The sequence below is a fragment of the Monodon monoceros genome, unplaced genomic scaffold, assembly GCF_005190385.1.
Source record: "Monodon monoceros isolate NGI ecotype Baffin Bay Population unplaced genomic scaffold, NGI_Narwhal_1 Super_Scaffold_5, whole genome shotgun sequence".
Classification (NCBI taxonomy): domain Eukaryota; kingdom Metazoa; phylum Chordata; class Mammalia; order Artiodactyla; family Monodontidae; genus Monodon; species Monodon monoceros.
In genome coordinates this window covers 102,492,168-102,515,308 of record NW_021703782.1, presented here as the reverse complement: position 1 = coordinate 102,515,308, position 23,141 = coordinate 102,492,168, and the positions used below count along the sequence as shown (strand labels likewise).

Sequence of the window (23,141 nt, the reverse complement as noted above, 5' to 3'; positions counted from 1 at the left end):
AATGTTGATGGAAAGACTCCTAGACTGGGGATTGCGGGGAGAGCTTTGAATCACGTGCTGTCCTTTCTCTAGTCTCTTAAAGATGCCTCAGAATTCCGTATGAAATTCTGTAAGAAGGTACATTCTCCAGGGCATCCGACCCATAGCTTTTCCTCAGAGTGGTTTTCATTCCCTAGATGGTTATCAACCATTGGTTAAGAGTCTCTGAAAGTTAGCCTTGGGAGCTAACTGTTGCTTCCTGCTCTGGAGGGAGCCATGCCATTTAGCCCATGGCATATGCCGAGCAGGCACTGCTCTCCGTGGTGCAGTCCAGCTCGGAGTCAGGGGCGAGCTTATAGTTGATTTGCTGGCGGAACTGGAAGATGTCCAGCCCTGGTGGCAGGTGAGCTGCTCATCACCAGTCCTGTATGGCCGTCCAGCTGCCTGACCTCTTCCTGGAGGCTGAGCTGCTCAAAATGTGGCTTCTGAGCTCTGCTCCAGCGTCTTCATCTGAATGCACACAGCAGCATTTATAAACTGAGCCCCAAGCTCCGCTGGAGGAGAGCAAGCACATCACCAGCCACGATGGTGCTTTAACTCCCACCACGTGTACTCAACTCCAAGTCAGGAGTAATTCACAAGGACATTGAGAACCAGCAGGTATTCACCGCAGTGTGCGCTTAGCATTGTGAAGACGTGTTCACGATGGGGTAGGGCAGCACAGCAGCAAAGAGCTCTGGCTCGGGGTGGGGACCTGTCATGGCCTGGTGTGGTGACTTTGGGCACGTGTCTTGGAAATGATGGAGCTAGACTAGGTGATCGCTAATGAGCCCATGGAATTCTCGGGTCCTAGGTGGGGAGGGAAGCAACCTTTCAGGCCTGGGGCTGTGTTGGACCTGGCCTTGCAAGTTCCCATTGGCTCCTCTGCAGCCCTGTTTTGCAACCCACTGTTGCTTCAGGTAGAAGCCCTCCCTTCGTGCTGCTGAAATAGGTGCTGTAAGCCAGGATGGTGAGGAGGCTCTTGTTGTGTCCAGACCTCCCACAGACGTTGTGGTTCAGATGAGTCAGGCGCACAGAAGTCACATGGGGCTCTGGCTCCAAGGCCACAAGCTGCCACGGGTCCATCCAGTGTGGGGGAAGGAACAGCGTCTTCACACCAGCAGGGGAGGGGCGGGGCACATCTTAAAAAGGTGCTGCTGCTCAGATCCTTTCAGAGAACTTTGTGGGGACTGTGGGAAGGTTTCGCAGAAATAAAGGCCAGCTTTTCTTGGCTGTGCCTACTCCTGGTTTTGTACAGAGCTCTGTTGTGTTGCCCTCTTCGAGCACAAGCTCCCATTTGAGAGGCTGGCTTTTCAGGGAGCGCGTAGTCGTGGCACAGCCAGCAGCCTCCTCTTAGTCCATGTCAGGCTGACAGAAATAGTGTCCCAGCTGGGGACAGATAAGAGACAGCTGGACTTGTGCTGCTGCTTGCCAGTGTTGTAATTCCTGGCCCCACTGTAAAATCGGCCGTTGAGATTTTTATCTTCTAGACTGCCTTGTGCTCAGAGAAACCTCTGTCAGATTCACCTTGAGAAGGGTGGTGTTGGGTGTGTCCTCGTGCTGATCTACCATGTCCCTGTGGGGACAGTTAACTCTCCCTTCTTGAGTCTCAAGAGTGTGGTCAAAAGTGACAAGCCCAGGGCTTCCCCGGTGGTGTGCAGTGGTTGAGAGTCTGCCTGCCGATGCAGGGGACGTGGGTTCGTGCCCCGGTCCGGGAGGATCCCACATGCCGCGGAGCGGTTGGGCCCGTGAGCCATGGCCGCTGGGCCTGCGCGTCCGGAGCCTGTGCTCCGCAACGGGGGAGGCCACAGCAGTGACAGGCCCGCGTACCGCAAAAAAAAAAAAAAAAAGTGACAAGCCCAGAGTCTGGCTGCGGGTCATTTTTATACTGTTTATGCTTCCAAATATTTTTAAAGTGTTTAAGGTAACAGTTATGTCATTCTTGTTACTTCAAGAGAGTGGCCATGGCAGCTTAATGAAAGGATTCGCTTCCTCCTGGTTACTGAAAGGTACTTTAGGGAGGTTGAAGCTTGAAGGCAGAGGCCCAAATGCTTTCCAGCATCTTCTGGGGATGGTGAGGTGGGGAAGGAGATTTGAATGTCCACCTAGTGCTAGGTGCTCTGTATTATCTCTTTTCATGTGCCTCATGTCTACGAGGTATCCCCATTTTGTAGCACTTGAAAGCCGAGGAAAGTGAACCTTGCGGGAGCTGAATCCTCCCAAGGTCGCAGAACTGGGAGTCAGGCGAGCCAGGATTCCAGTCCAGGCCTGCTTGCTGCCTGCATACTTGTCCCTCTCTCCGGCCCTCCATCAGGCCCCTTGGGGGATCCTAACTCTCTGTGTTTGTTTTTCTCTCATTAGGTTTGGCCGGTACAGGTGTGAGAAAGGGACCACTGCAGTCCTCACTGAAAAAGTCACTGCTCTGGAAATTGAGGTGCTGGAAGAAACAGTCCAAACAATGGACACTTCTTGAATGGTGTTGGTGGATGTCCGGTTATTGCTCTAGAAGACTGGGGGCAATGGAGGCTCCCCCTGTAAGACATTCGGCCAGTGTTTGCTGAATGAACCCATTAAAAATGAAAACCAAGTTAAGTGGCTGAAGTCTCGGGGCTATGTGGTTTTTTGGGCTGCTAAGGCCCGTCGACCTGGCCTCCCCTTCAGGATGTTAATCCCTCCCTGAATACTACTCTGCGTTCAGGTGGGTGTAAGAGCAGTTTAACCCTTCTAAAAACAGACGAGGCCTCATTTGTTGCAGGAAGTCAGACTGGGTTGCTCTGATTCTTCAGTTGAACATTTATTACACGCAGCCCTTGTGCTAACTTTCTTTTTGTTTAGGGTAGTCCCAGGTTTTTGTTTTTGTTTTTTTAGGATGAGTGCAGCACAGCCTTTTACCCCAACAGCCAAGTAGGAAAGAAATAGAGATGATCAGTTCTGAGTACCAAGAAAAAGCAGGTAGGTGGACAGTTTTGCTTTGCTATAGCTGCATGAACCTGGGTGAACTCCACTTCGTTTGGCCAGTTTCACGAAGTCAAAAGAATGCTTTGAGCCTTACTATCTGTAATAATTAGGATATGATCGTTTCTCAAACACTCAAGCCTGGTGAATGGTTGAAATTGTATACCTCCAGAGGGTCCGAGTAGTAGGCAGAATTGTCTTCATGGTGTCGAAAGCGGATGGCATGCAGAAAGCAAGTTCATCTATGTCCAACGCTGATACTGCCAAGGGAGACAGACACAGTAGGGATTCTGAGAGCCGTAAGCAGAGTATTTGCAAAAAATCTGTCTGGAATCAGAAAAACTTTCAGTGGTGAGTGCCTGACTGTCCCCCAGAGCGAGCATGGCTGGGGGGACAAGAGAAAGAGGCCTGGTGCCATGGTCTTCCAGAGTGAGCCCACTCTTGGGCCAGCCTCCCTCGTTAAACTGCCAGGAGTGGGTGGGGAGAACAATGGAATTATTTAGGATAGCAACTTGGCTGACGATTTATCAAAATTATCTGGGGAGCTTAAAAAAATTCCCAGATTACTTAGAATGTCTGGGGCCTGAGAAATTGTGTTTTTAAAGGAGGCTCTAGAAATTGTGCTGCAGTGTGAAGCTGTTGTAAAATTACTCATGAATCGTACTCATTCACAGAAGGAACCCCACTTACCCCATTTTATTTCAACCAACCATGGAGAATGAGTACAAAGCAGAGGCTGCATCTGAAGAAAATTTCTCAAACCCGACAGTGTTACAGTAGAACAGAGTTCACACGTGGAAACAGCGCAGTGGCCCAGCCCAAATCCTTTATCCCCAGGGAGGCCTGGTCAGAGCTCCTGATCAGGACACCAGTGGAGCGGACAGGCGTGTACTCTTTCTGGAGGGCTGAACTGTCACTAAGTCGTGGGTGACAACTTAGACCATTTGAGGATTAACTTGAGTGTAAAAACAAAATTCAAACTATTTCCTTCAGAGCTTGAGTTTTCCTTAAGTTCACATTTATAAATTAGTCTTCACAGTTAATCCTATTTGGGAACAAGAAATAAATGAACACATTTCTGTGGTTTCCTGCAAATAATACAGTTGCACATTAACTCTTGACTTACATGGTCCATGGACTTCAGCTTTGTGAAGGGGTGAGTGGCTACCATTTTTGGATCGTCTACAATGTACTGTAAGGTAACTTACATATTTTATTTCAGATTCTGTCAGCAACCCTGAAGGTAGATGTTATTAGTCCCATTTTACAGATGAGGCAACAGGCTCAGAGAGGCTAAGAAACTTGCCCAGGGTCATGCTAGGAAGGTGCAGAACCAGAACTTGTACAGAGAATAGCCTGAGGGCAAAGCCCGCATATTTTTCGTATCCTGTGCTTCCTTCTCATGGAGGAAAACACTTAACACTGATCATTAAATGAACTGCCAGCATTCAAGCAGGTGAGGTGCCTAGTACTAGCAGGTGTTCAGGAGAGGATGGCTGAGCCGGGCTGCACAGAAAACACTCATGGCTTTCAAATACTGTTTGCCTCTATACCAGATGCTGGGTTCGCCTCATCGTCATTCATCAAGTTATAAACGTAGATAAAAATATTAGGAAAATCTCCACTCTACTTAAAAAATTATTTCCACTTCCCCCCCTTACAAGGGAGTAAATTAAGCACACAGCTTGATCGTTTGAAAAGATTCTAAGAGCTAAACCAAACTTACTACTAACCATTTTAAAAGGCTCACTACAAATCACACAGTCTCCTGGATTCTCCTGTTAGTTCAAACCTTGACAGGTCACTGAAGGAATTATCCGAAAGATTCACATTACAATCCAGATATAAGAGGTGCCTCAGTGGCCCACTGAGCCATCCACCATTGTTAGCAACCCAGCTGAGAGTGTTCACAACAGTTTAAAGAAAGGACTTTCAAATCTGACCACCAGTAACACGTGACCAGGGCCCCTCCCCCCAGCAGCCCTGTATTCACCATCTGCTGTAAAGCCCAGCCCCTCTTTGGGGAACCTGCTGAACCCTCTTGTCTTAGTTGGTCTCGGCTACCAGGTGGCCACTTTGGAGAGAAGACTCAGGTAAGGCAGAGCGGTGTGGCTTCTGAGAAGGCGCGCTGCATCCACACTCAGGTGCTCGAAGTCCACACGTGCATCTGTTTGGCAACCTGGTGCACGTAGCTGATGTCGGGTCTCTGGTTGGGGTCGGGGTGGATGCACATACTGACCAATTCTCGTAACTGCAAGGGAGAGAATGATACGTATTATTCGTAAGCAGCCTTGTCGAGGCTCTGCATTAACTCATGAACCCTCAGGGCAACTAGAAGATGAGGAATGGCGCTCGAGACAGGTGAGTGGTGGGCGAGGAGTCACAGTCACCAGGGGAGAGCAGGACCCGCACCAGGCCTGTCTGGCCCCAAAGGCCATGCCTGGAGACCCTGAGGGTGGTATCTCCAAATAATTTTGAACTTTCAACTGCCTACACGACTGGCTAGATATGTGCGTACAGTGTGTGTGTCTGCTGTCAGTCATGGCAGATGCCCAAACCAGAGGACAAAACTCAAGGCAAGGGCTTATTGATCATAATAAATGTATTAACATGCAGCAGAGCTGCAGTCTGCCTACCCCCTGGCCTCTTTATTGTGCTCATGAAAGACGGAGCTTTTAATTATACAGACACTGAAGGCTGCTCCTGCCTCGGGGTGGGGGAGGGGCACCTTGATCCTCTGATCACCTCCATTCTTCTGAGAGCCAGAGTGCCAATTATTTTAATGGTAATTAAAATAATGACCTTAAAAAGCCTACATCTTAACTTGCATCACTGGGCTCACTGCAATTTTTTCATTTAAATACCTGCTGCTGGAGGGGCTGGCCAGGGCCGCAGCAGGGAGAGGGGAGATCCTGACTAAGGGGGCTCACGGGGACTCTGCGGCCATGGTCAGCAAGTCTGGGGTGGGCACGAGGGTCATGCGGAGGCCCGGGCTACGGTGCACACTCCCTGTTTCACTCCTGAGGTGTTCTAGGCCGAGGGGCCTGGGGTTGCTCCCCCAGGAGATGCTCCAGACTGCTTGCTGCCTTTCTGGGGATTTCACTGCTTTATAAACACTCGGAAGCCCCTGGGCAGATGCAGCTGTGCCTGCAGCCGGCTTGGACACTCCTGGAGTCTGAGGTTGCCCACGATGAGACCATACACTTCAGAACCTTACAGTATTCAGGGGAAGGTAGCTGTGGTTGGCCTCTGACAGGTTAAAGTGCCCAAGAGAACCACATTAAGGTAAAGTCTCTGTGGCCCGAATTGCTCATTTGTAAACCACACAGTTGGCCATAAGTGCATGTTTGTAAAGTTCTGAAGAGAAAGTGTCTTATTTCCATTTCTAAGAGGACATATAACTTCAAAAGTGAGGTGTGCCGAGGAGCTCCAGTGCTAAGAAGTAGCACCCCCCAGAAGTTGCACGTAACCAGTGAAAGCCAGGTGCTCTGGGGAGTAGGAGCTCTGGATGCTGAAGGACTGACTTGGGAGGGAAGAGGGCTGAGGGCTTTATGTGGACTCGTTCATTTCAGCCTCATAACCATGAGGCAGACGTTATGGTTCCCATTTATAGATGGGGAAACTGAGGCACAGAGAAGTTGTCATTTGCTCCAGGTGGCATGGCTCCAAGCTTAACAAATTCCAACAAACAAAATTCCAAATTCTAACGAAAGATGGGGAAGAAAAACCAAATGCAACTATTAACTTGGTGAAGAGCTCTAACTAGTTTTTCCTTTCCTGCCAACTTCCACTCCGGAGCATAAGTACTTCCTCCAGAGGTACTCATAAGAACTCTGTAGGAATCTGCGCTCCTGACCCTCACTCTGGCTGCTGGGAGTCCGCAGAGCCGCAGGCATGGCACTGGGAGCAGAGGGTGCCAGGAGAAAGGTGGCTGATGACCTTTCTAGCTGGCCTGCCGGGATACAGGGTTAGTGCACACTGGGGCACCTGGTTGCTACAGCTTGGCCGGCCCAGACCCAGGGCCCTGGTGGGCAAGGGCTGCTCCTTCCAGAGCTTCCAGGATTGTGAAGTGAGCAGCATGGACGGCTCCTCACTCTGGCTGGACAACTGGCTATAGAAGAGGGGCGGGTGCCCTCAAGAAACAGGATAGCGCAGTGGCTAGGTGCAGGTCATCTGGGTCAAACCCTGCCTTCACCGTGAGCAAGTTACGTGACTTGGGCAAGTTACTTAACCAGTCTGTATCTCAGTTTCCTTCCTGGTAAAATGGCATTAGTGGGGTGGGGTAGGCGGGGATTCAACACAGTAAATCATAAATGTGAGCTGTTATAATTGTGAGGCAGTGGCCTGTGGTCCTGCAGGGTGGACCCATGGAGGACTCAGGCTCCCGATTACACACACTAGCATTGACCTTGAACAAAAATAACCCATATTGAGCATTTACTCTGAGCCAGGCCCTGTGCTACGGCCAGATGATGATGGTTGTAAATGCATTGCCTTAATCCTTAATCCAGTAAAGTAGATTCCAGGATTATCCCATTTTACAGATGAGGAAACTGAGACTCAGTTCAGTGATTTGCCCAAGAAAGGTGAGGGGAGTGTGTAAACCTATGCATCTGTTTACACTTTTTTTTTTTTTTTTTTTTTTGCGGTACGCGGGCCTCTCACTGCTGTGGCCTCTCCCGTTGCGAAGCACAGGCTCCGGACGCGCAGGCTCAGCGGCCATGGCTCACGGGCCCAGCCGCTCCGCGGCATGTGGGATCTTCCCGGACCGGGGCACGAACCCGCGTCCCCTGCATCGGCAGGAGGGCTCTCAACCACTGCGCCACCAGGGAAGCCCTGTTTACACTCTTGAGCACGCTGTGCTGTAAGCCTGTCATGTCAGCCTCAGCTTTTATCCATGAAGGCAAAGTGTGAGGCCTGGGAACTGAGGCAGATGATGCTCTCCCAGCCTCACCTGTCACAGCCTGACGGCCAGACCTGTCAGGCTGTCCTGCGCTCAGTGTAAACTATTGAAAATAAAAGGCCAAGGGGTCTGACCTAGGTCTCTGGTGGCAAGGAGACCAGGCTGCTTGCTTTGGTTCCCTGTCATGGGAGCGGAGGGGCCGCCAGCAGTGGTGTGGGGCCGGCCAGGCCCTGCTACCCCCTGCGTCTGGCTCCTGTTGCTGGATGCCGGGAGCCTGTCTCTGGGCCCCGCAGCAGCAAGCCTCCCGCTCGAGCGCTGGGGTGGGAGCCAAACGGGCAGGAGGGTGCTGACGGGGCAGCTCCTGCTGGTTCCTGCCAGTGGGTGGCCTGCAGCCCTGCTGTCGGGGGGGCCCACACTGGTCCCTGAGACCTCCGGTAAAATCAGCCTGCTTGTTTCCCCTTCTGAGTCACTTCCCCAGAAATCTTCCTTCTCTGTGGCTCTGTTAAGTGAACCCAAGCTCAGCCCCACAGCCCTGGGATCTTGGAGCTGCCCCTCTTCGAGCCCTGCGGGTCGCCTGGAGCTCACCAGGCCCAGCCCTGGCGGCAGCAAACTCACCTTCTCAGAGTAATGTTCTCCGGGGAGAGGCGGGTAGTCACACTGCTCAATCTTCTGGCAGAGGGAGAAGAGGTTCATTTTATCTCCATAGAAGGGGCTCTGAAGAGCTGCCATCTGCAAGGAGAGGGGGATGAGAGATGAGTTTTCAGCCTTGAGGTCCAGGGCAAAAGGGGCCGCTCCAGATGGGGGTGTGGTGCTTCCGGGTCCTCACCGCAGCGGCTGCCCAGCCAGACTCCCCTGTGTCCTGAGGAAGCTGGGGTTCAACAGAAAGTGGCAGTTTTTACACAATCCTTGTTATATAAGCAAATTAAACAGGACAAACGTTTCACTGACAAAACTGTAAAGTCAGTAAAGAAGGGGCAGCTGAGTCCTGAGGGCCAGCCGTGAGCAGGCACACGCCTGGCCTCTGGTTTCCTCATCTAAAATGGACGCAGCTCCACCTGCAGGGCTGTGGTGAGGCTTGGCTGGCACAGGAGGCATCACAACCTGAGTGGACATCATCTGGTTCCACCTCGAAAGCAGGCCCTCTGCTGGGGGACCGTGGAGGCCCCAATGGGTTCTCACCCAGTCAGGGAACTACCCGGACTTCCCACCCCACCATTCAGAGCACGGCGGGGGATGTCTTCAACAGGGGCACACAGGAGCCGTGCTGCCCGTGAGGCAGCCCAGCACGGCGCCCGCCAGCCCCATCTGCTGATGACTTCGCAATGGGATTCAAGCTGCCTGTCACTCCCGCTCACTGTTGCCTGCCTCCAAATGACGGCCCGACGACACCTGCTAATGAAGTGCCGTTGGGTAATTGTGCCCGCCTGTCCGTTTGGCCCTGGTTCCCTTCAAGGAGCCGGGCTGCCAGGGCCACTAGGCACAGACTCCACAGCCGGGGCCTGTGGGACACCTGAGGAATCCTCACTCCCCTTCAGGCTCCGGGAGGTGGGTGGGCGAACCCTGTCTCCGGGCTGGGGGAACCCGTGGTAGCCCACCAGCTTTAGTTTCCTGGTCTGCCCCACGCTCTGTTCACCCCTGTGAACAGGTCAGGTGATCCCAAGAGGAAGAGCAGGGCTTCTCCAGAAGAGCACAGGGGCCTGCAGAGCCCAGGCAGTGCCCTTGGGCGTCCAGATGGCCTTGGGAGAGGCAGTGTGGCCTGGAGACTTGGGGGGGCCAGGTGCCTGGGCCCTGACTGAGTGCTTTCACGTGGGTGTCTCCTCCTCCTGACGAGGGGCTTGGGCCCCTCTGAGGAGGGCCGGGAACCCACCTGGATGGTGAAACGCACCCCTGCAGGAAGGCCCTGGCACTTGGCGGGGCAGGATGAGTATGCAGAGGCTCTGTTAGGCTCAGGCAGCCTGACTGAACTGGCTTTACCATCTAGCATGCAAAATGGCGTCTTGGGTGATGTATTTCCAATAATTAAAATGAGAACCTCGGGTGCAAAGGGTTAATTGGGCAGTTTCAAAAGGACATCTGTTGCTACAGTAGAGAGCAGCTGAGGCTCCCAGGGCAGTCATTCGGGGTGATGTGGTGCCCTTCAAGTCATGGCAGGAGGATTAAGATGGATTTTCCTGGAAGGCGTGTCTGTTCAGAGTAGAAAGGATGTCGGCCCCACTAACACAGGCTCTGGTTTTTCACGTGTCTGACCTGGGAGAGGGACTGGGTGATCCTTTCGACAAGCCAGCCTGATCTGATTTGCACAAAACTTGCTGTGTGGGACTCCAGAAGAGCCCCAGAATGGCGAGGCATGAGCCCCGTATCTGCCATTCCCTTCAGAGAATCTCTCCATCCTTCCTGGCACCTTCCCCACACTGTTTCAGAAAAGCTTTCTGAACAGGGTCAGCAGCGAGCTATGCCAGAGGAGCCCTCTCTGCCTCTCTGGCTCCCAGTGGCTTCTGCATCCATAAATGCAGATTCTAGGGGAAGCAGCGTCCCTGCCTGCTGCCCTCCAGCTGCCGGCCACGGGCCTTCCACCCAGATCAGAGCACTGGGCTGTGAAGGAACCTCTGGGGCTGCTTGAGACACTGGGATTAGAACGGTTACCCCGGATGGCGAGATCTCCTCGTACCGGCGACCACCCACCTCTGACTGGTTGAAGCAGAGGAGGAACTGCTGTTTGGGGCCTCGTTAGAACTGCCAAAGCCACGGCTCTCAGCGCTGCTCCTCAAATGCAGAACTTTTCCTGCCTGGCGTTACTGGGATGACACATAGCCGGGGAAATGGGAGAGTGTGGCCACTTGCCCCCGCTGGGAGGGCTCAGGGAAACTGGTGTGTGACTTAAGATGTCAGAAGAAGGGGATTCTGACTCAGAGTGGATAGCGACTGCCTTTGACTCTGGCCCTGTCAGGGCCTCGGACATCCATCTCATCACCAGTATCTCCCGAGCCCTTCCAGGAGTGAAGGTTGAACCCAGAGGTTAGTTGCCAAGCAGTCTGCAGCCCTGTTTCCCCACGAGGTAGGGGGAATCCAGACCATTCTCTGGCTCAAGCCAGAATTCCAAAGCAGGATTCCATACAAGGCATGGCTGCACCTGTCCCCTGGCCCACCTTCTTGCTGGTCTCAGCCTCCTCAGGCTGAGGCTGCTGTAAGAAGGCCCTCCACTGAGGATCCTGATTCCTTCATCTCTGTGCTCAGAGCTGAGCTCCCATAGAAAAATAAATAAATCCTGCAGAGCCCAGGCAGCCTGCTGAGTGCCTCCACGGGGTGTGCCAGGTAATGAAAATAAAGCGCCAGGTCTTCCAACAGGCCAAGCTTGGGCATCCCTGCTGGGAGCTCCTGGAGGGGCCACTGAAGTTGCTGGGGGATCCTCACAACCGGGCCTTCCCCTCAAAGGGGCTCTGAGCAGAGGCCCTGCATCTTTCTCCACCAGTCACGCCTTCCCTGGTGGCTGGAGAGAAGGGGAGAGGCCCTGGCTCCACAAGGACCACTGGTCCCTTCCTGGCTCCTGCTCACTGGAGGGCAGGCATCGACAACCTGGGTACCAGTGCCCATCTAGGTCACTTCCTTGCTGTGTGACCCTGGGAGGTCTCTCCGCATCTCTGAGCCCGCTTTCTCCCTTACAGCAAAGCTGGGACTGGCCTGGTGTGATTCTTGTGATTCACTACAGTGTCCAGGGCAGTGCTGCTCCCGGAGGCTGAGCTGTCTGGCCCGTTTCTCCTATGCTGACCTCTTCAAGACAGATCCCACTTGGCACCCACCCTGAGGAGCTCAGGCCAGGTATCGTGCTTTGTGGCGGCTCCTCACTAGCCACGGGTCAACATCAGCATATTAAGGTGACCTCGGGAGGTCCTCAGTGGACATCTGGACGCCCAAGTGGAAGGGGGTGTGGTGGGCTTAATAAAGGCCCCCAAAGATGTTCATGTCCTAATCCTTGGAGCCTGCGAATGCGTTTCCTTATATGGCAAAATAAATTCGGCAGATGTGATGAAATTAAGGATCCCCGGATCGGGGGAGTGTCCCAGGTGATCCAGGTGGGCCCTAAGTGTAATCACAGTATCTTTATAAGAAGGAGCAGAGGGATATTTTTGAGTACAGGAGAAGGAGGTGTGTTGACTTAAGTGATATGAGGAAGAGGCCACAAGCCAAGGCATGTGGGTGGTCTTTTCCTTTTCCTTGCCTTTAGTCTACTGAAATCGATTTTGGACTTCTGGCTTCCAGAACGTAAGAGAATAATTTTATGATGTATGAAGCCAATCGGTAATCTGTTACAGCAGCCGTAGGAACCTAACCCAGGGGGCTCCTGAGACTTCCAGCCCTCACCGGGGCTTGTGGGAAAGGGCAGGCCTGTCCCCACTGTGGGCAGGTTTTCTCTGGCTCTGTGCTGTCACCTGCCGCCCTGGCCCAGGTGTGTTCCCCTGGCTCTGCCCAGAATCCTCGGATGTGATCTGGGTGTGCGGGTGAGGTGGGGAGCCTGTCGCAGATCTACAGCTGGCTCCCTCAGGACGCATCACAGGCTGTGCAGCGGGGGCTCTGGTCGTGCCTGGGGGTCGTTGCCTCCCAATTACCACGGCCCTTCCTGTCTGCTGGGAAAACGTCTGGTTCTGTCTTCCCACAGGGCTCGGGGGTGGCAGCCTGGGGAAGGGCCCCCACCGCCTTTTGCCCTTAGAGGGGCCGCCACGCCAGCCCTCTTCTGTGGGAGGCCCAGGGCCACTGGGTTCAGGTCAGCTGTCCCCGCGGACATAGGACTTGACTGATTTCATTGACTTGCTACTGCTGACACGCCCCTCCCTGGCTGCGAGCCTCAGTGATGAAATAAACCGGCACCTCCAGGCTGGGGCACCGCTAGCAGACGCTGCCTCTTTAGAAGTGTGTTTAGGCGCCCAAGGCAGGGACTCAGGACTGCAGTCTGCCTCTAGGGAGCTGGTGCCACCAGCTCGGGAGCCCTGAGCACAGGAGCAGGGCCCAGTCACACCCTCGTCTACTGTTTGTCTACGTTTGAAGACTCACACGATTCACAGAGGCAGGAAGTGGCTTACAGAAATCCTGAACGCAGAATGGAAGAGTAAAGAACCCTGGACTAGGGACAGTATCCACGAGGGCAGGAGGACAAAGCCGAGTCTCCGAGGGGACAGACAACCGCTGGACTTTGGCTCCCCGCTGGCCAAAGCGGAAAGGGAAATGTGGCCAGCTGCTCGCCGGCACCAGCTCAGGGGGCTCTTGGGCAGCGAGGTGGGCAGTAAGAGCGCTGCAAAGACCTGCCCCGCACTGCCGGAGGGCCGTCTGAGCCAGGTGCCGTCCACACCTCATGAGGCAGGTGTGACTCCCATTACACTTGGGCAACTGAAGCTCCTGGAGCTCCAGGGCCTTCAGGGGGTGAGCGGGTGCTGAGCTCTGACCTCGGGTTGGTCCTTCTGACCGAGGTCTGGGCCACACCAGGCCCCGCCTCTCTCCCACCCAAACTACCACAGCTATGGGAGCTGCGTGCTCCCCACGAGGGAAGGATTCACAGCTTTGCCCTCCTCATCCCCAGGGGCCAGAAGCCACTCTGCACCCTCATCCACTGCGGCCCCACTGGGGGCACCGCCTGGATGCAGCTGCTCCCGTTTGGTGCTCATTAAAAGAAGTCCTCCTACAACAGACGCCCCTGTGAGTCCCAGAAAGCACGGTCTGCTCCCCACCTCTGACTGCCAGGGCCTGACTCACCCATAAACCTTCAAGATGACTCTGTGGAGCGCCCACACTACGGACCTCCAGAAGAAGGGGGCTCAGGTACAAACGCCACAAGGGCCACATCTCCAATTGGCTTCATCTTTACCCACAAGGCCACTCTTTTAAAATGAAATGTCTGCTATTAATAGGAGGCCACTGGCTTACAAAGAAAGATGCTGTGAAGTGTAAACCTTGCAGAGGGATCAGAGTTCTGATTTCATGGTCTCCGTCTGTAATGCAGGGAGCGGGGAATCCCAGTGCCAAGAGACCCCGACCGCATAGCTGCCCCGGCCCCTGTCCATCAGCAGTGGGCGGCTGAGCCCCGAAGTTTACACCCACGGGCCATGAGGCCAGCTCCCGCCGTCGATACTCCCAAGGAAGCAAAGAAGTCAGTCTCTGCAACTCCAAGACACTCCTAGTGGTCCCGCAACATTATCCCGTGCATCGCTGCCCTAGGAGACTCTTCAGCTTATCAGCCCCAAGCCAGATTCCAGGGGTGCTCAAGTCCACCCCAGGGAGAGCAGAAAAATAATCAAGGTTCCAACTTTAAACCCAAACCATGCTTGGTGTCTCACAGCCCTAGGGGGTCCCAAAGTCTTTCATAACTGTTATTTCATTCATCTGGCCTATGACAATGCAGGACAGCTACTATTCCCATTTTACAGATGAGGAGACCAATGGAATCCCGCCCAGCACGGGGTGGGCCAGGGCGGTGGGAGGGTGTGGCCGCCAACTTGGAGATACTTGAGGGCTCAGGCTTCCCCGCCTCTCACCCGCAGCTGCAACAGCTTCATGGCCAAGTGTGGCTTGTGCTCCCTAGACCCCCGGTTATCCAGGGTCCCCGGTGGCTGGCCAAAATGGATGGGGGCTTTACGAGTTCATGTTGTCTCATGTCTGAGCCTACCAAGACTCAGAAATATTCCTGTCCCTCCGTCCAGGGTGGCCACCAGATCTGGAAACGGCCATCTGGTGGCTCCATCTCACAGCCCAGGGGAGACAGTGGTGGTCTCTAGTGAGACCCACGTTGCTGAGCTTGGAAGAACGTGACCACCCCTCATTGGGGAGCATTTCAGAGGCATGGGGCCTGATCCATGGATAAATGCCAAATAGTGAACAGAACCACCCTGGTTACCAGGGAAACCGGGGCAGCCAGATCCCCCTGCCTGTGCTCCTTCCATCAGCAAGCAGACACTGGACTCTCCGTCTGGTTCTAGTTCATCTCCCTTCCCAGATCTGAGCATCCCAAGGGTGAGTGGCACCTAGCCTGCAAGTGACCGCCCCTCTAACCTCTTCCAGCCTGACGCTGCTAATCAGGCAGACGTTGGACCGAGTGGGGTGAAGGACAGGACCCAGATGGTACCAGGCCTGCCTCAGCTGGGTGCCCACCATGCACGCCCCACCAAATGCCACTGAGCTGCAGGCCAGACACTCACCTCGTACAGCAAACAGCCCAGAGACCAGATGTCAGACTTGAAGTTGTAGCCGTTCTCATGGATCCTCTCTGGTGACATGTAGTATGGTGTCCCCACTGAAACACAGCAAAAAGATGGGTGCTTATCCTCTGTGCAGGGGCAGCACAGGAGGGAGAGGTGGGGAGGGTGAGGGCTGGGGAGAGGCCTGGCCTCAGCCTCACCAGGATCCTGGGCAGCCCCCTTGCCCTCTCTTCCTGTCCCCTCCTCTGTCAAATGAGAGGGCTGGGACAGACTGGAAGTTCCCACGCTGGCAGGGCCCTAAAAGCCCCTGGAGGTAGGGACCCACCCAGACCTGACAATCGGCCTGGGGGCTGAGTGGCTCAAGACTGGTGTTTCTGCCAACTGCCCGGGGGGAGTGGGACACAGTGGCCAGGGTCTGGGAAGCAACGGACCAAAATATCCTCTAAGGTGACTGTTTGAATCCCAGAAGAGTCCAGATAAGGCTCTCAACAGTGAAAACAACCACTGTGAATGTGAACCAACCACGGTGTGTGTGTTAGCCCATTTTACAGATGGGGAAAACGAGGCTCAATAAAGTGGCAGGACTGAGGTTCAAACACAGATCTTCAGGCTCCAGAAACTGAACTCTTAGCCACCACCCTTGGCTACTAGCACCAATCAGCATGTCCAGACTTGGGGTTGCCTGAGATTTCTTAGCCAGAATAGAAAAGATACTAACCATTAAAGAAAAGATTGATTAACTGGACTTCATTAAAATTAGGAACTTCAGTTCACCAAAAAACCATTCAGAGAGTTAAAAGGCAAGCCACAGAGTGGGAGAAAGTCGTCTCAAAACATATACCCAACAATGGCCTCATATACAGAATATATTTTAAAACTTCTATAAATCAATATACAAAAGACAAACGTCCCCCTCCCTCAAATTAGCAAAAGACTTGAAGGGGTATTTCACAAACGAGAATATCCAAATGGCCAATAAGCACAGGAAACGATATTGTGTTTCTCATTACTCATCAGGGCAAAGCAAATTAATAGCACAATGAGGTACTACCTACCACCTACCCACCTGAATGGTTAAAGTTAAAAAGACTGAGATAAACCAAGGTGGTGATGTGCGGAGCAACTGGAACCCTCATGCACTGCTGACGGGGCCATAAAATGGCACGATCACTTTGGAAAACCGTTTGGCAGCATCTACTACAGCTGAACACTGCCTACACTATAACCCAGCAATTCCACTCCTAGGTACACGCCCAAGAGAAATGAGTGCTCTGTCCATCAAGAGACAGGATCAAGAACGTGCAGAGTGGCTTTATTCATAATAGCTGGAAACTGGAAACAAATGGTAATCACCAGTAGAAGAGACAAACTGATAATGTGGTCTGTTCACACAATGGAATACTAAACAGCAACGAACAAGAGCAAATCTCAGGTATGCGCCACAAAATGGATCAACTGCACAGACGCAATGTTGAGGGAAAGTAGCCAGGCACAAAAGAGCACCCACTATTTGATTCCATTTTTATCAAAAACAGGAAAAATTACTTTCTGGGGGAAGTGATCAGGAAAGGGCTTGAGAGAGCTTTACTGTATGCATATCATGTCTTAATTAAAAAGCAGAGGAGTCACACTTGAATATCTGGAGCTGGGCAAAGATGGGAGGATTTCCTGACAGGTGGTGATCTCCCCATCACCAGAGGCGTGCAAGCTGCAGCACAGGGGCTGAATTGGCATGGCCGAGGAGGGGCCCAGGAATCTGGATTTGTAACCACAGATTTGTAACCTGAGATTCTGATATCAGTCCATTTGGAGGATGACTGTTCTGGAGGCTTTAGGACCAGATTTTAAAGGTTGCTACACAGAGGACATTTTCACTGGCCTGGAGTCACCATGTGAATGTGACAGTGGCTGCTGCTGTTTTGGCCAGAGTCTGTGAAGGGAGCTGGAGTCCAGTGTGGCAGAGGCTGAGCCTGAGATGTGGGCTGATGACCCTAGGAAGGAGGGATGTCCAGCACCACATGTGGGAACACAGGGGACCCTGGGAGGGGAAGAGGCCTTTTGATGAGCTAGACTAGGAAAGTGACGGGTGCCCCAAACCAGGGGCCCAGACTTCAGGCTGTCATGGGCCAAAGATGTTTCAGAGCAACTTATGTTTGCCAAGTAAAGGTGTTTAAATAAAACACAAAATCCCAACTACCATTTCGTGTCACTACTATTCAGTTTAACACTGGAACAAGTATTTGGGTTGGCCAAAAAGTTTGTTTGGGTTTTTCCATAAGATCTTAACAGAAAACCCAAACGAACTTTTTGGCCAACCCAAATAGAGACTCCATCTCAAGATCAAGGACAGTACTTCACATTGAAAAAGTTTAGCTGTTTGAAAACTTTATCATCTTGCTTTTCTCATCTCATTGGAGATGGGTGAGAAATTCTATCATGCCTGACTTGTAGAGGCTGCGAACAGTGTTGGAAACCCACGCTCCTGGCATGAGCACGCTGGCGGCAGGACCTTGTTACCAAAGTGTCCCAGTGCCCTGCCCAGGACTGGGTCATAGCAGGCACCTTCTAAGCATATACTCACTGAATCGATGAACCCATCTGCATGTTATCAGATAGTATGTAGCAGGGTTAACACTTTTTTTCTTGTAGTCTAACACACTATTTACTTAACTGATGTCTGCCCAAGAGGGACTACCTGATTAGTGCTTTATCAGGGTACCAAGCATCCTTTGATGGCAATAATCCCAGGAGAGCAGACATCACTTAAATACATGTTCTGCGAACTGTGTCATCCTATATGCATACTTAATGGCTGAAATCAGGGGGCTAATTGCTATTCAGCAGAAAGAGCTGTCAGTCAACACATGAACCCATGTGGGATTCTATAAGCAAACTGCGACTTCCAGTAGCAACCCCTTGTATATTTCAGCCACAAGGGAGCAAAATGAAAATGAACGGGCAAGTGTGAAATGGATGACTTGTCATAGCCAAACCACAGGATGAAATCCAAACAGTTCTCACTTAACAGCGGGAACCTCAGACCAAACTATAAGTGTTTCTAGCACTCAGGGTGCTGTGGGGGGACATGCCTATGAGGTGAGAACAGTCTCCTGCAGAGAACAACCACAGGGGGCTGATGGGGTGCAGAGACAGCAGGGGAGGGGCAGAGGTCAGAGGCCCTGTCCTCAGTGAGGGACAGCAGTGCCCACCGTCTGGCTGCACCACATCCTTAAGACCCCTGGCCAACCCCTGCCCCCGACCCGGCCAGGCTGGGAGTGTGGGCTGGCCCTGACACCTCTCACCACCCTCAGTCTTATCCTCTGCTCATTCTAGATGAGTGGCCAGGCTTTGGTCTAGGGCTGCCTTGGCCAGGCCCATCCAAAAATGAAGTCTCTGAGCAGCTGTTCCCCCTGCTCCAACCCCGGCCTGCCCTCCAGTTCACCTCTGTGCCTCTGCCTCCTGGTGAGTTCCTCAAGGTCAAGTTAAACTGCCCCCTCCCCTGGCCACAGAGAGCTAGCTGCTTGGTGAGGTCTGGACATTTGGTTTGTTCCCCTGTCCCTCTGCTGGGCCTCCAGATCCCTGCCTCAGCCCTGCTTGGGGTAAAAGCCTGGGGGCACCGGGGGAGAAAGGTCGGGGGCTTCACCACCCCTTCCCACCACTCTCCACCCCAACCTTCTACCTCTTCATTGCTCCTTCTGCTTGTACCCCAGTTTCCACTGGTGTTAAGGGGGGAAAGGCAAACGCCCAAATGTGATTTGTACTTTGTTCAAAGATGCCACTGCTGCATACGCCATTCCATCCATCATCCATCCATCTGTCTGTCCATCCATCCGTCCACCCACCCATCTGTATTCAATGTTAACTGCGCATTGACGCTGTGCTGGGCCCTCCCAGGAGTGGGTCCATCAGGAGGTGGTGAGTTGCCTGGCCCAGCAAGTGTCCAGAAGGAGCCAGGAAAGACTGGACCGATCAGTGGCTGCAGCCAAATCACCTGGAAGAAGTTGTCAAAAACCTGAACCCCCAGCCCAACCCCAGGCCTGTGGAACCAGAACCTCCAGTGCTGGGACTTGGACACCTGCATCTCCCACAAGCTCCCAGAGTGTCTGATACGTGTTACAACCTGAGAGGGGCTGTGCAAAGCCTCCCAGACCTGCCCTCCTTTCAGATGCGCAGGAACATCCGTGGAACAAATGAATTCATGAAGCATTAACTGAGGGAAGTTTGGCCGGCCACTGGGTCCTCAGGTTCCTGCCTCTGGGCAGCTTCTCTTGTCCCCTGACCCCAGGGGAGGGGCTGCTCCCCCTTGGTCTGTGCTCTGCCTCATCAGAGGGGTTCTCAACTTGTGCTAGAGGCACACAAAGCTGCTGGGGGCGGACACAGCGCCTCGTCCTGTTCTGCCAGCTTTCCCTGGGAATAAGCCTGTAAAACCCCTGTAAAAAATGCTCAAACATTATAAAGGATAATGCACAACCTGCGTGAGTTTTAAAGATAAAAATGAGAGACTTCAAAGAAGTTCCAAGCTTGCAGCGGGCCCTGGAGGATGTGACCCTGAACCCCGGGGGAGCGGTGATTCTGGGGAAGAGAGGTAGAAGCTGGCACAGGGAGGAGCCTCCACAGACAGTGGCCCTGAAGGTCCGGCTCCCTGTCCTGCCCTAGGGGTGGGGTGGGGGGTGCCCCTGTGGGCCTTTCCAGCCGGCAAAGCAGCAGCGGAGATACTCAGACGCAGATACTCAGAAATCTGAGATACCCACGGAGATACTCAGATGCAGAGCGAACACAGCCAGGGTCTCAAATCCCCTTCCAGCATCTCCCCGTCAGACCTGCAGGCTCCCAGGCCCGCCCCCAGCCTCCCCTCTGGGAATGGAGCTCTGCATATGAAAGAGGAGCCTAACAAACCCTGACCTTCCCTGCGTCTTCACCTGGAACTCCCAGATTTCAAACCGGGCAGATATCAGAGGAGAACGCGGGACCTCAAAGCAGAGGCTGATTAAAGGGCCCCGCTTCCCAAGATGCGCCACTCCTGTCAAAACAAACTCTGCCGTGTTTTGAAATGCTCACGGTGTTTGAAACATGTTCATTAGATACGAAAAAGGCAAAGATTTCACATGAAGGGGAGGCTGCATCTGTGGGCTGCACTTCTTCCCCGAATGTGGTTTTGAAAATGGCTGGGAAACGGGGTGTGGGTGCTGACATGCATCCGCTGGGCGGGCCGGGAGGCCTGGGCACCATCCTGACGGCAAAGGAGCTGCACCCTAGCCAGGTCTGAACCCACTGCAACCACGGGTGGGCAGAGAACTGAACGGCTGTCTCAGCCTCGTCTCCCCATCGGTGGAACACGGGGCGAACTCATGGTCCTCGGGGTCCTCTCTGCCACACTTCAGAGCCTCGGTCTCCCTCTCTGGAAAATGGGGATAGTTCAACCTCCTGGCACACAGACATGCAGGCAGAAGGGCTCTGGGAAGGCTCTGCTGCTACCACAGACCCCGGGGGGTGGAGCTGGGGGCGGTGAGGGGAGTGGACTGAGGAAAGGAGGGCTGGGGGTGGCCAAGGGGGCAGAACAAAGGAGCAGGTGAGGACCAGATTCCTCCTCTGTGCTGCACGAGACCCCGGCCTATGAAACTCCCTCCCCGCTGCCCCCAACATCAATCAGGCCTCACATCTTGAGGGGGCTCCCCTCCCATCTGGCCCTCTGGCCGCTGCCCGAGCAGCTCCGCCTCACCTGGACGACTGGTGGCTTAGCCTCCCGCTGTCCTGCCCCTTCCCACACGTCCTACACCCCAAGGCAGGGGCCATGTCCCTGCCCCTAAGGCCGACTGGCTCATCCCTCAAGAGAGAAAAGCCGGGTCCTCAGCCTGGCATTCGACTCCAGACTCCAAACTCTCCCCACTCCCCCCAACGCTGGATCTCTGGGCAGCAACACACACACATACACGCACACGCACACCCACACCCCTACAGGCTCACCTGTGCCGCCACTTGTCATCAAGTTCTCCTTAAATTAATTACCAGCTGACCCCATGCCAGGCTACACTGGGCCCTCTGGAGAAGCAGCGATGTTGAGAAAACACTGCACTTTTATCAGCGTTGACTTGATTCCAGACTGTTATATCTGCCTATTTTTAGTTCCCACATGGAACATCTCTAACAGAGATGAGTCAGGTAGCACGATTCTACGCAGGACCCTGTGTTTTCCAGGTATCAGGGGCTCATCCAAGGTGGCTCAGGGAGCCTCGGGCGGAAACCCTGGTGTGGCCATGCCTTGCCCACCACGTGGCTCTGGCTGGAGCACCACTTACCTGGCATCACAAAGGTGCTCGCCTCACTGCACCTGGAATTCCTCCCCTGGTAACCGGCTGTGATGATTCCCACCCCCAGGGCGGCTGGAGCACTAAACAAGACACCACCTGGGACATGGTTATTAGAACAGTGCCTCCCCCACAGGCTGTAAGCTCCAGCGGGCAGGGGCCTCCCGGGTGAGTGGCCCAAACCTCTGAGTGAGTGAATGAACAAGCTGGGGTTTGCATCCTAGGCCCGGGTCGATTCCTCATTGGCCGTCCCCTTGAGACCTTCCCTTCCCTCCCTGCCACCAGCTCATCTCGTTCTAACGGTTTGTGTCCCTGAAAATGCCAGGGATGCGGCCGACAAGCCAGGAGCCACTCACCAGCCACAGGTGAGCTACCCCCCGCCAGGTGTCAGCGCTAAGAACCTGGGCTCCACCTGCCGAAGCAGGTTTTCTGGGCCAGTTGTTCCCAGGTGTTCTGGGCTGCCAGGACGAAGCAGGAGGTCTCCAGGGGCACATCTGCATGACGCTCTGAGCCCACACTGATGGGGCCCCCGGGGCTCCTGGCCGTGGGCACACTCACAGGGGCGCTGTCGTGACAGGAGAGGCTCAATCCTCCTTCCCTGTGGCCCAGGACAAGCCCCAGGTCCCACACGGCCCACAGCTATGAGGCTGGGTGGGCTTCCCCGCAGGGCGCTGTCAGTGTTCCCCAGCCAGAGAGCTCACTGGGTCCCAAGCCCACTTCCCGGCTGGTGCCGTGGAGAGCTGCTGACCCCCCAAGGGCTCCAGTCCCTGCCTGCCCAGGGACCACAGGGATGTGGTAGCACCTCTCTGAGCCTCAGTTCCGTCATCTGTCAAATGAAGGTATAAGCCTTATGGGGATAACGTTTTAAGAAGCAACATGTTTTTCAAACATCCTTTAAGCCTTGTCTTCTTTGTTAACCCACCTCCTTGGCAAGTTCAGTGACTACAGAAAACGGAAGTAAAGAGCAGCCCTGGGATGGGGTGAGGCAGCTCCAGGTCCCCAGTGGACCCCGGGCTCCTCATGCACAGCCGAGTCACGGAGCCCAGCACTGTGCCTGCACACAGTGGGCCCGCAGGAGACGGTTCCGCCTGCCCTCACCCAACACCACCCTGGGACTGTCGGTCTCCCCACCAGTCTGGGGGCCCCCTGAGAGCAGGGAAGGCTGCATCCTCTCATGTCCCCATAACCTCACGTCTCAGGCCCAGCCCAGGGCCAGGGCGTTCGGCTCGGGGACGTGAGAAGGAGGGATTTATGCCCCACGGCCAGGCCGGGGCTCAGCGGCCTGGGAAAGCCAGCATGCCCTGACCGCAGGTACCTGACAGGGGTTGCCCCCAACCAGACCTGTTCCCCCATCCCCCCGAGAGGCAGTGTGGCGCCCTGCACCGGCCTGGGTGTGAGCCTGCCTTACCTCCCACCCCTGATCCCAGCCCGAGGCTGCCCTGTCTCGTCTGCGGAGTGGGAAGGGCCTTGCTCTCCCAGCCCCACAATTTGTCTTGCAGCTGCTGCCAATGCTTGGAGCGAGACTCTTGCTTGTAGCTTGTGAGCTGTGTGTAGGCAAATCTTTCATTTTTCTTTCATTATGCCGGCGTGTACTGTCACTTAATTTTTATGTATGCAATCCTTCCTGACAAATATGGTCTACTGCCTGGTAATTCGTCTGACGCTCATTCTGTTCTGCGCTCTAATTACGGCTCCTATTCCTGACACCGAAGCAGCCGCTCTGCCACCCCTGGGTACCGCACCTGTCAGCCCGGCCATGGCATGACTAATGCCCTTTCA

The 23,141-nt window shown here is 54.1% G+C and overlaps 2 protein-coding genes across 3 annotated transcripts in view; one reads left to right on the top strand and one right to left on the bottom strand.

Moving 5' to 3' along the window:
• Positions 1-2,619, top strand: part of PSMB7 (proteasome subunit beta 7) — a 58,595-nt gene extending 55,976 nt beyond the window's left edge. Inside the window, exon 8 of the mRNA XM_029203706.1 lies at positions 2,380-2,619. Within this exon, the coding sequence (XP_029059539.1) occupies positions 2,380-2,491 (112 nt within the window). The 3' untranslated portion in view covers positions 2,492-2,619. The remainder of the gene's footprint in view (positions 1-2,379) is intronic.
• A 1,035-nt stretch (positions 2,620-3,654) lies between these two features.
• The window catches only part of NEK6 (NIMA related kinase 6), an 85,605-nt gene continuing 66,118 nt past the window's right edge, over positions 3,655-23,141 (bottom strand). The window contains exons 8-10 of one of the 2 annotated variants that reach the window (XM_029203705.1): positions 15,058-15,152; positions 8,492-8,605; positions 3,655-5,224 (exon numbers count right to left, since the gene is read on the bottom strand). In XM_029203705.1, coding sequence (XP_029059538.1) covers positions 5,114-5,224; positions 8,492-8,605; positions 15,058-15,152 — 320 coding nt within the window. In that variant the 3' untranslated portion in view covers positions 3,655-5,113. The remainder of the gene's footprint in view (positions 5,225-8,491; positions 8,606-15,057; positions 15,153-23,141) is intronic. The other variant, XM_029203704.1, reaches the window with a different exon arrangement.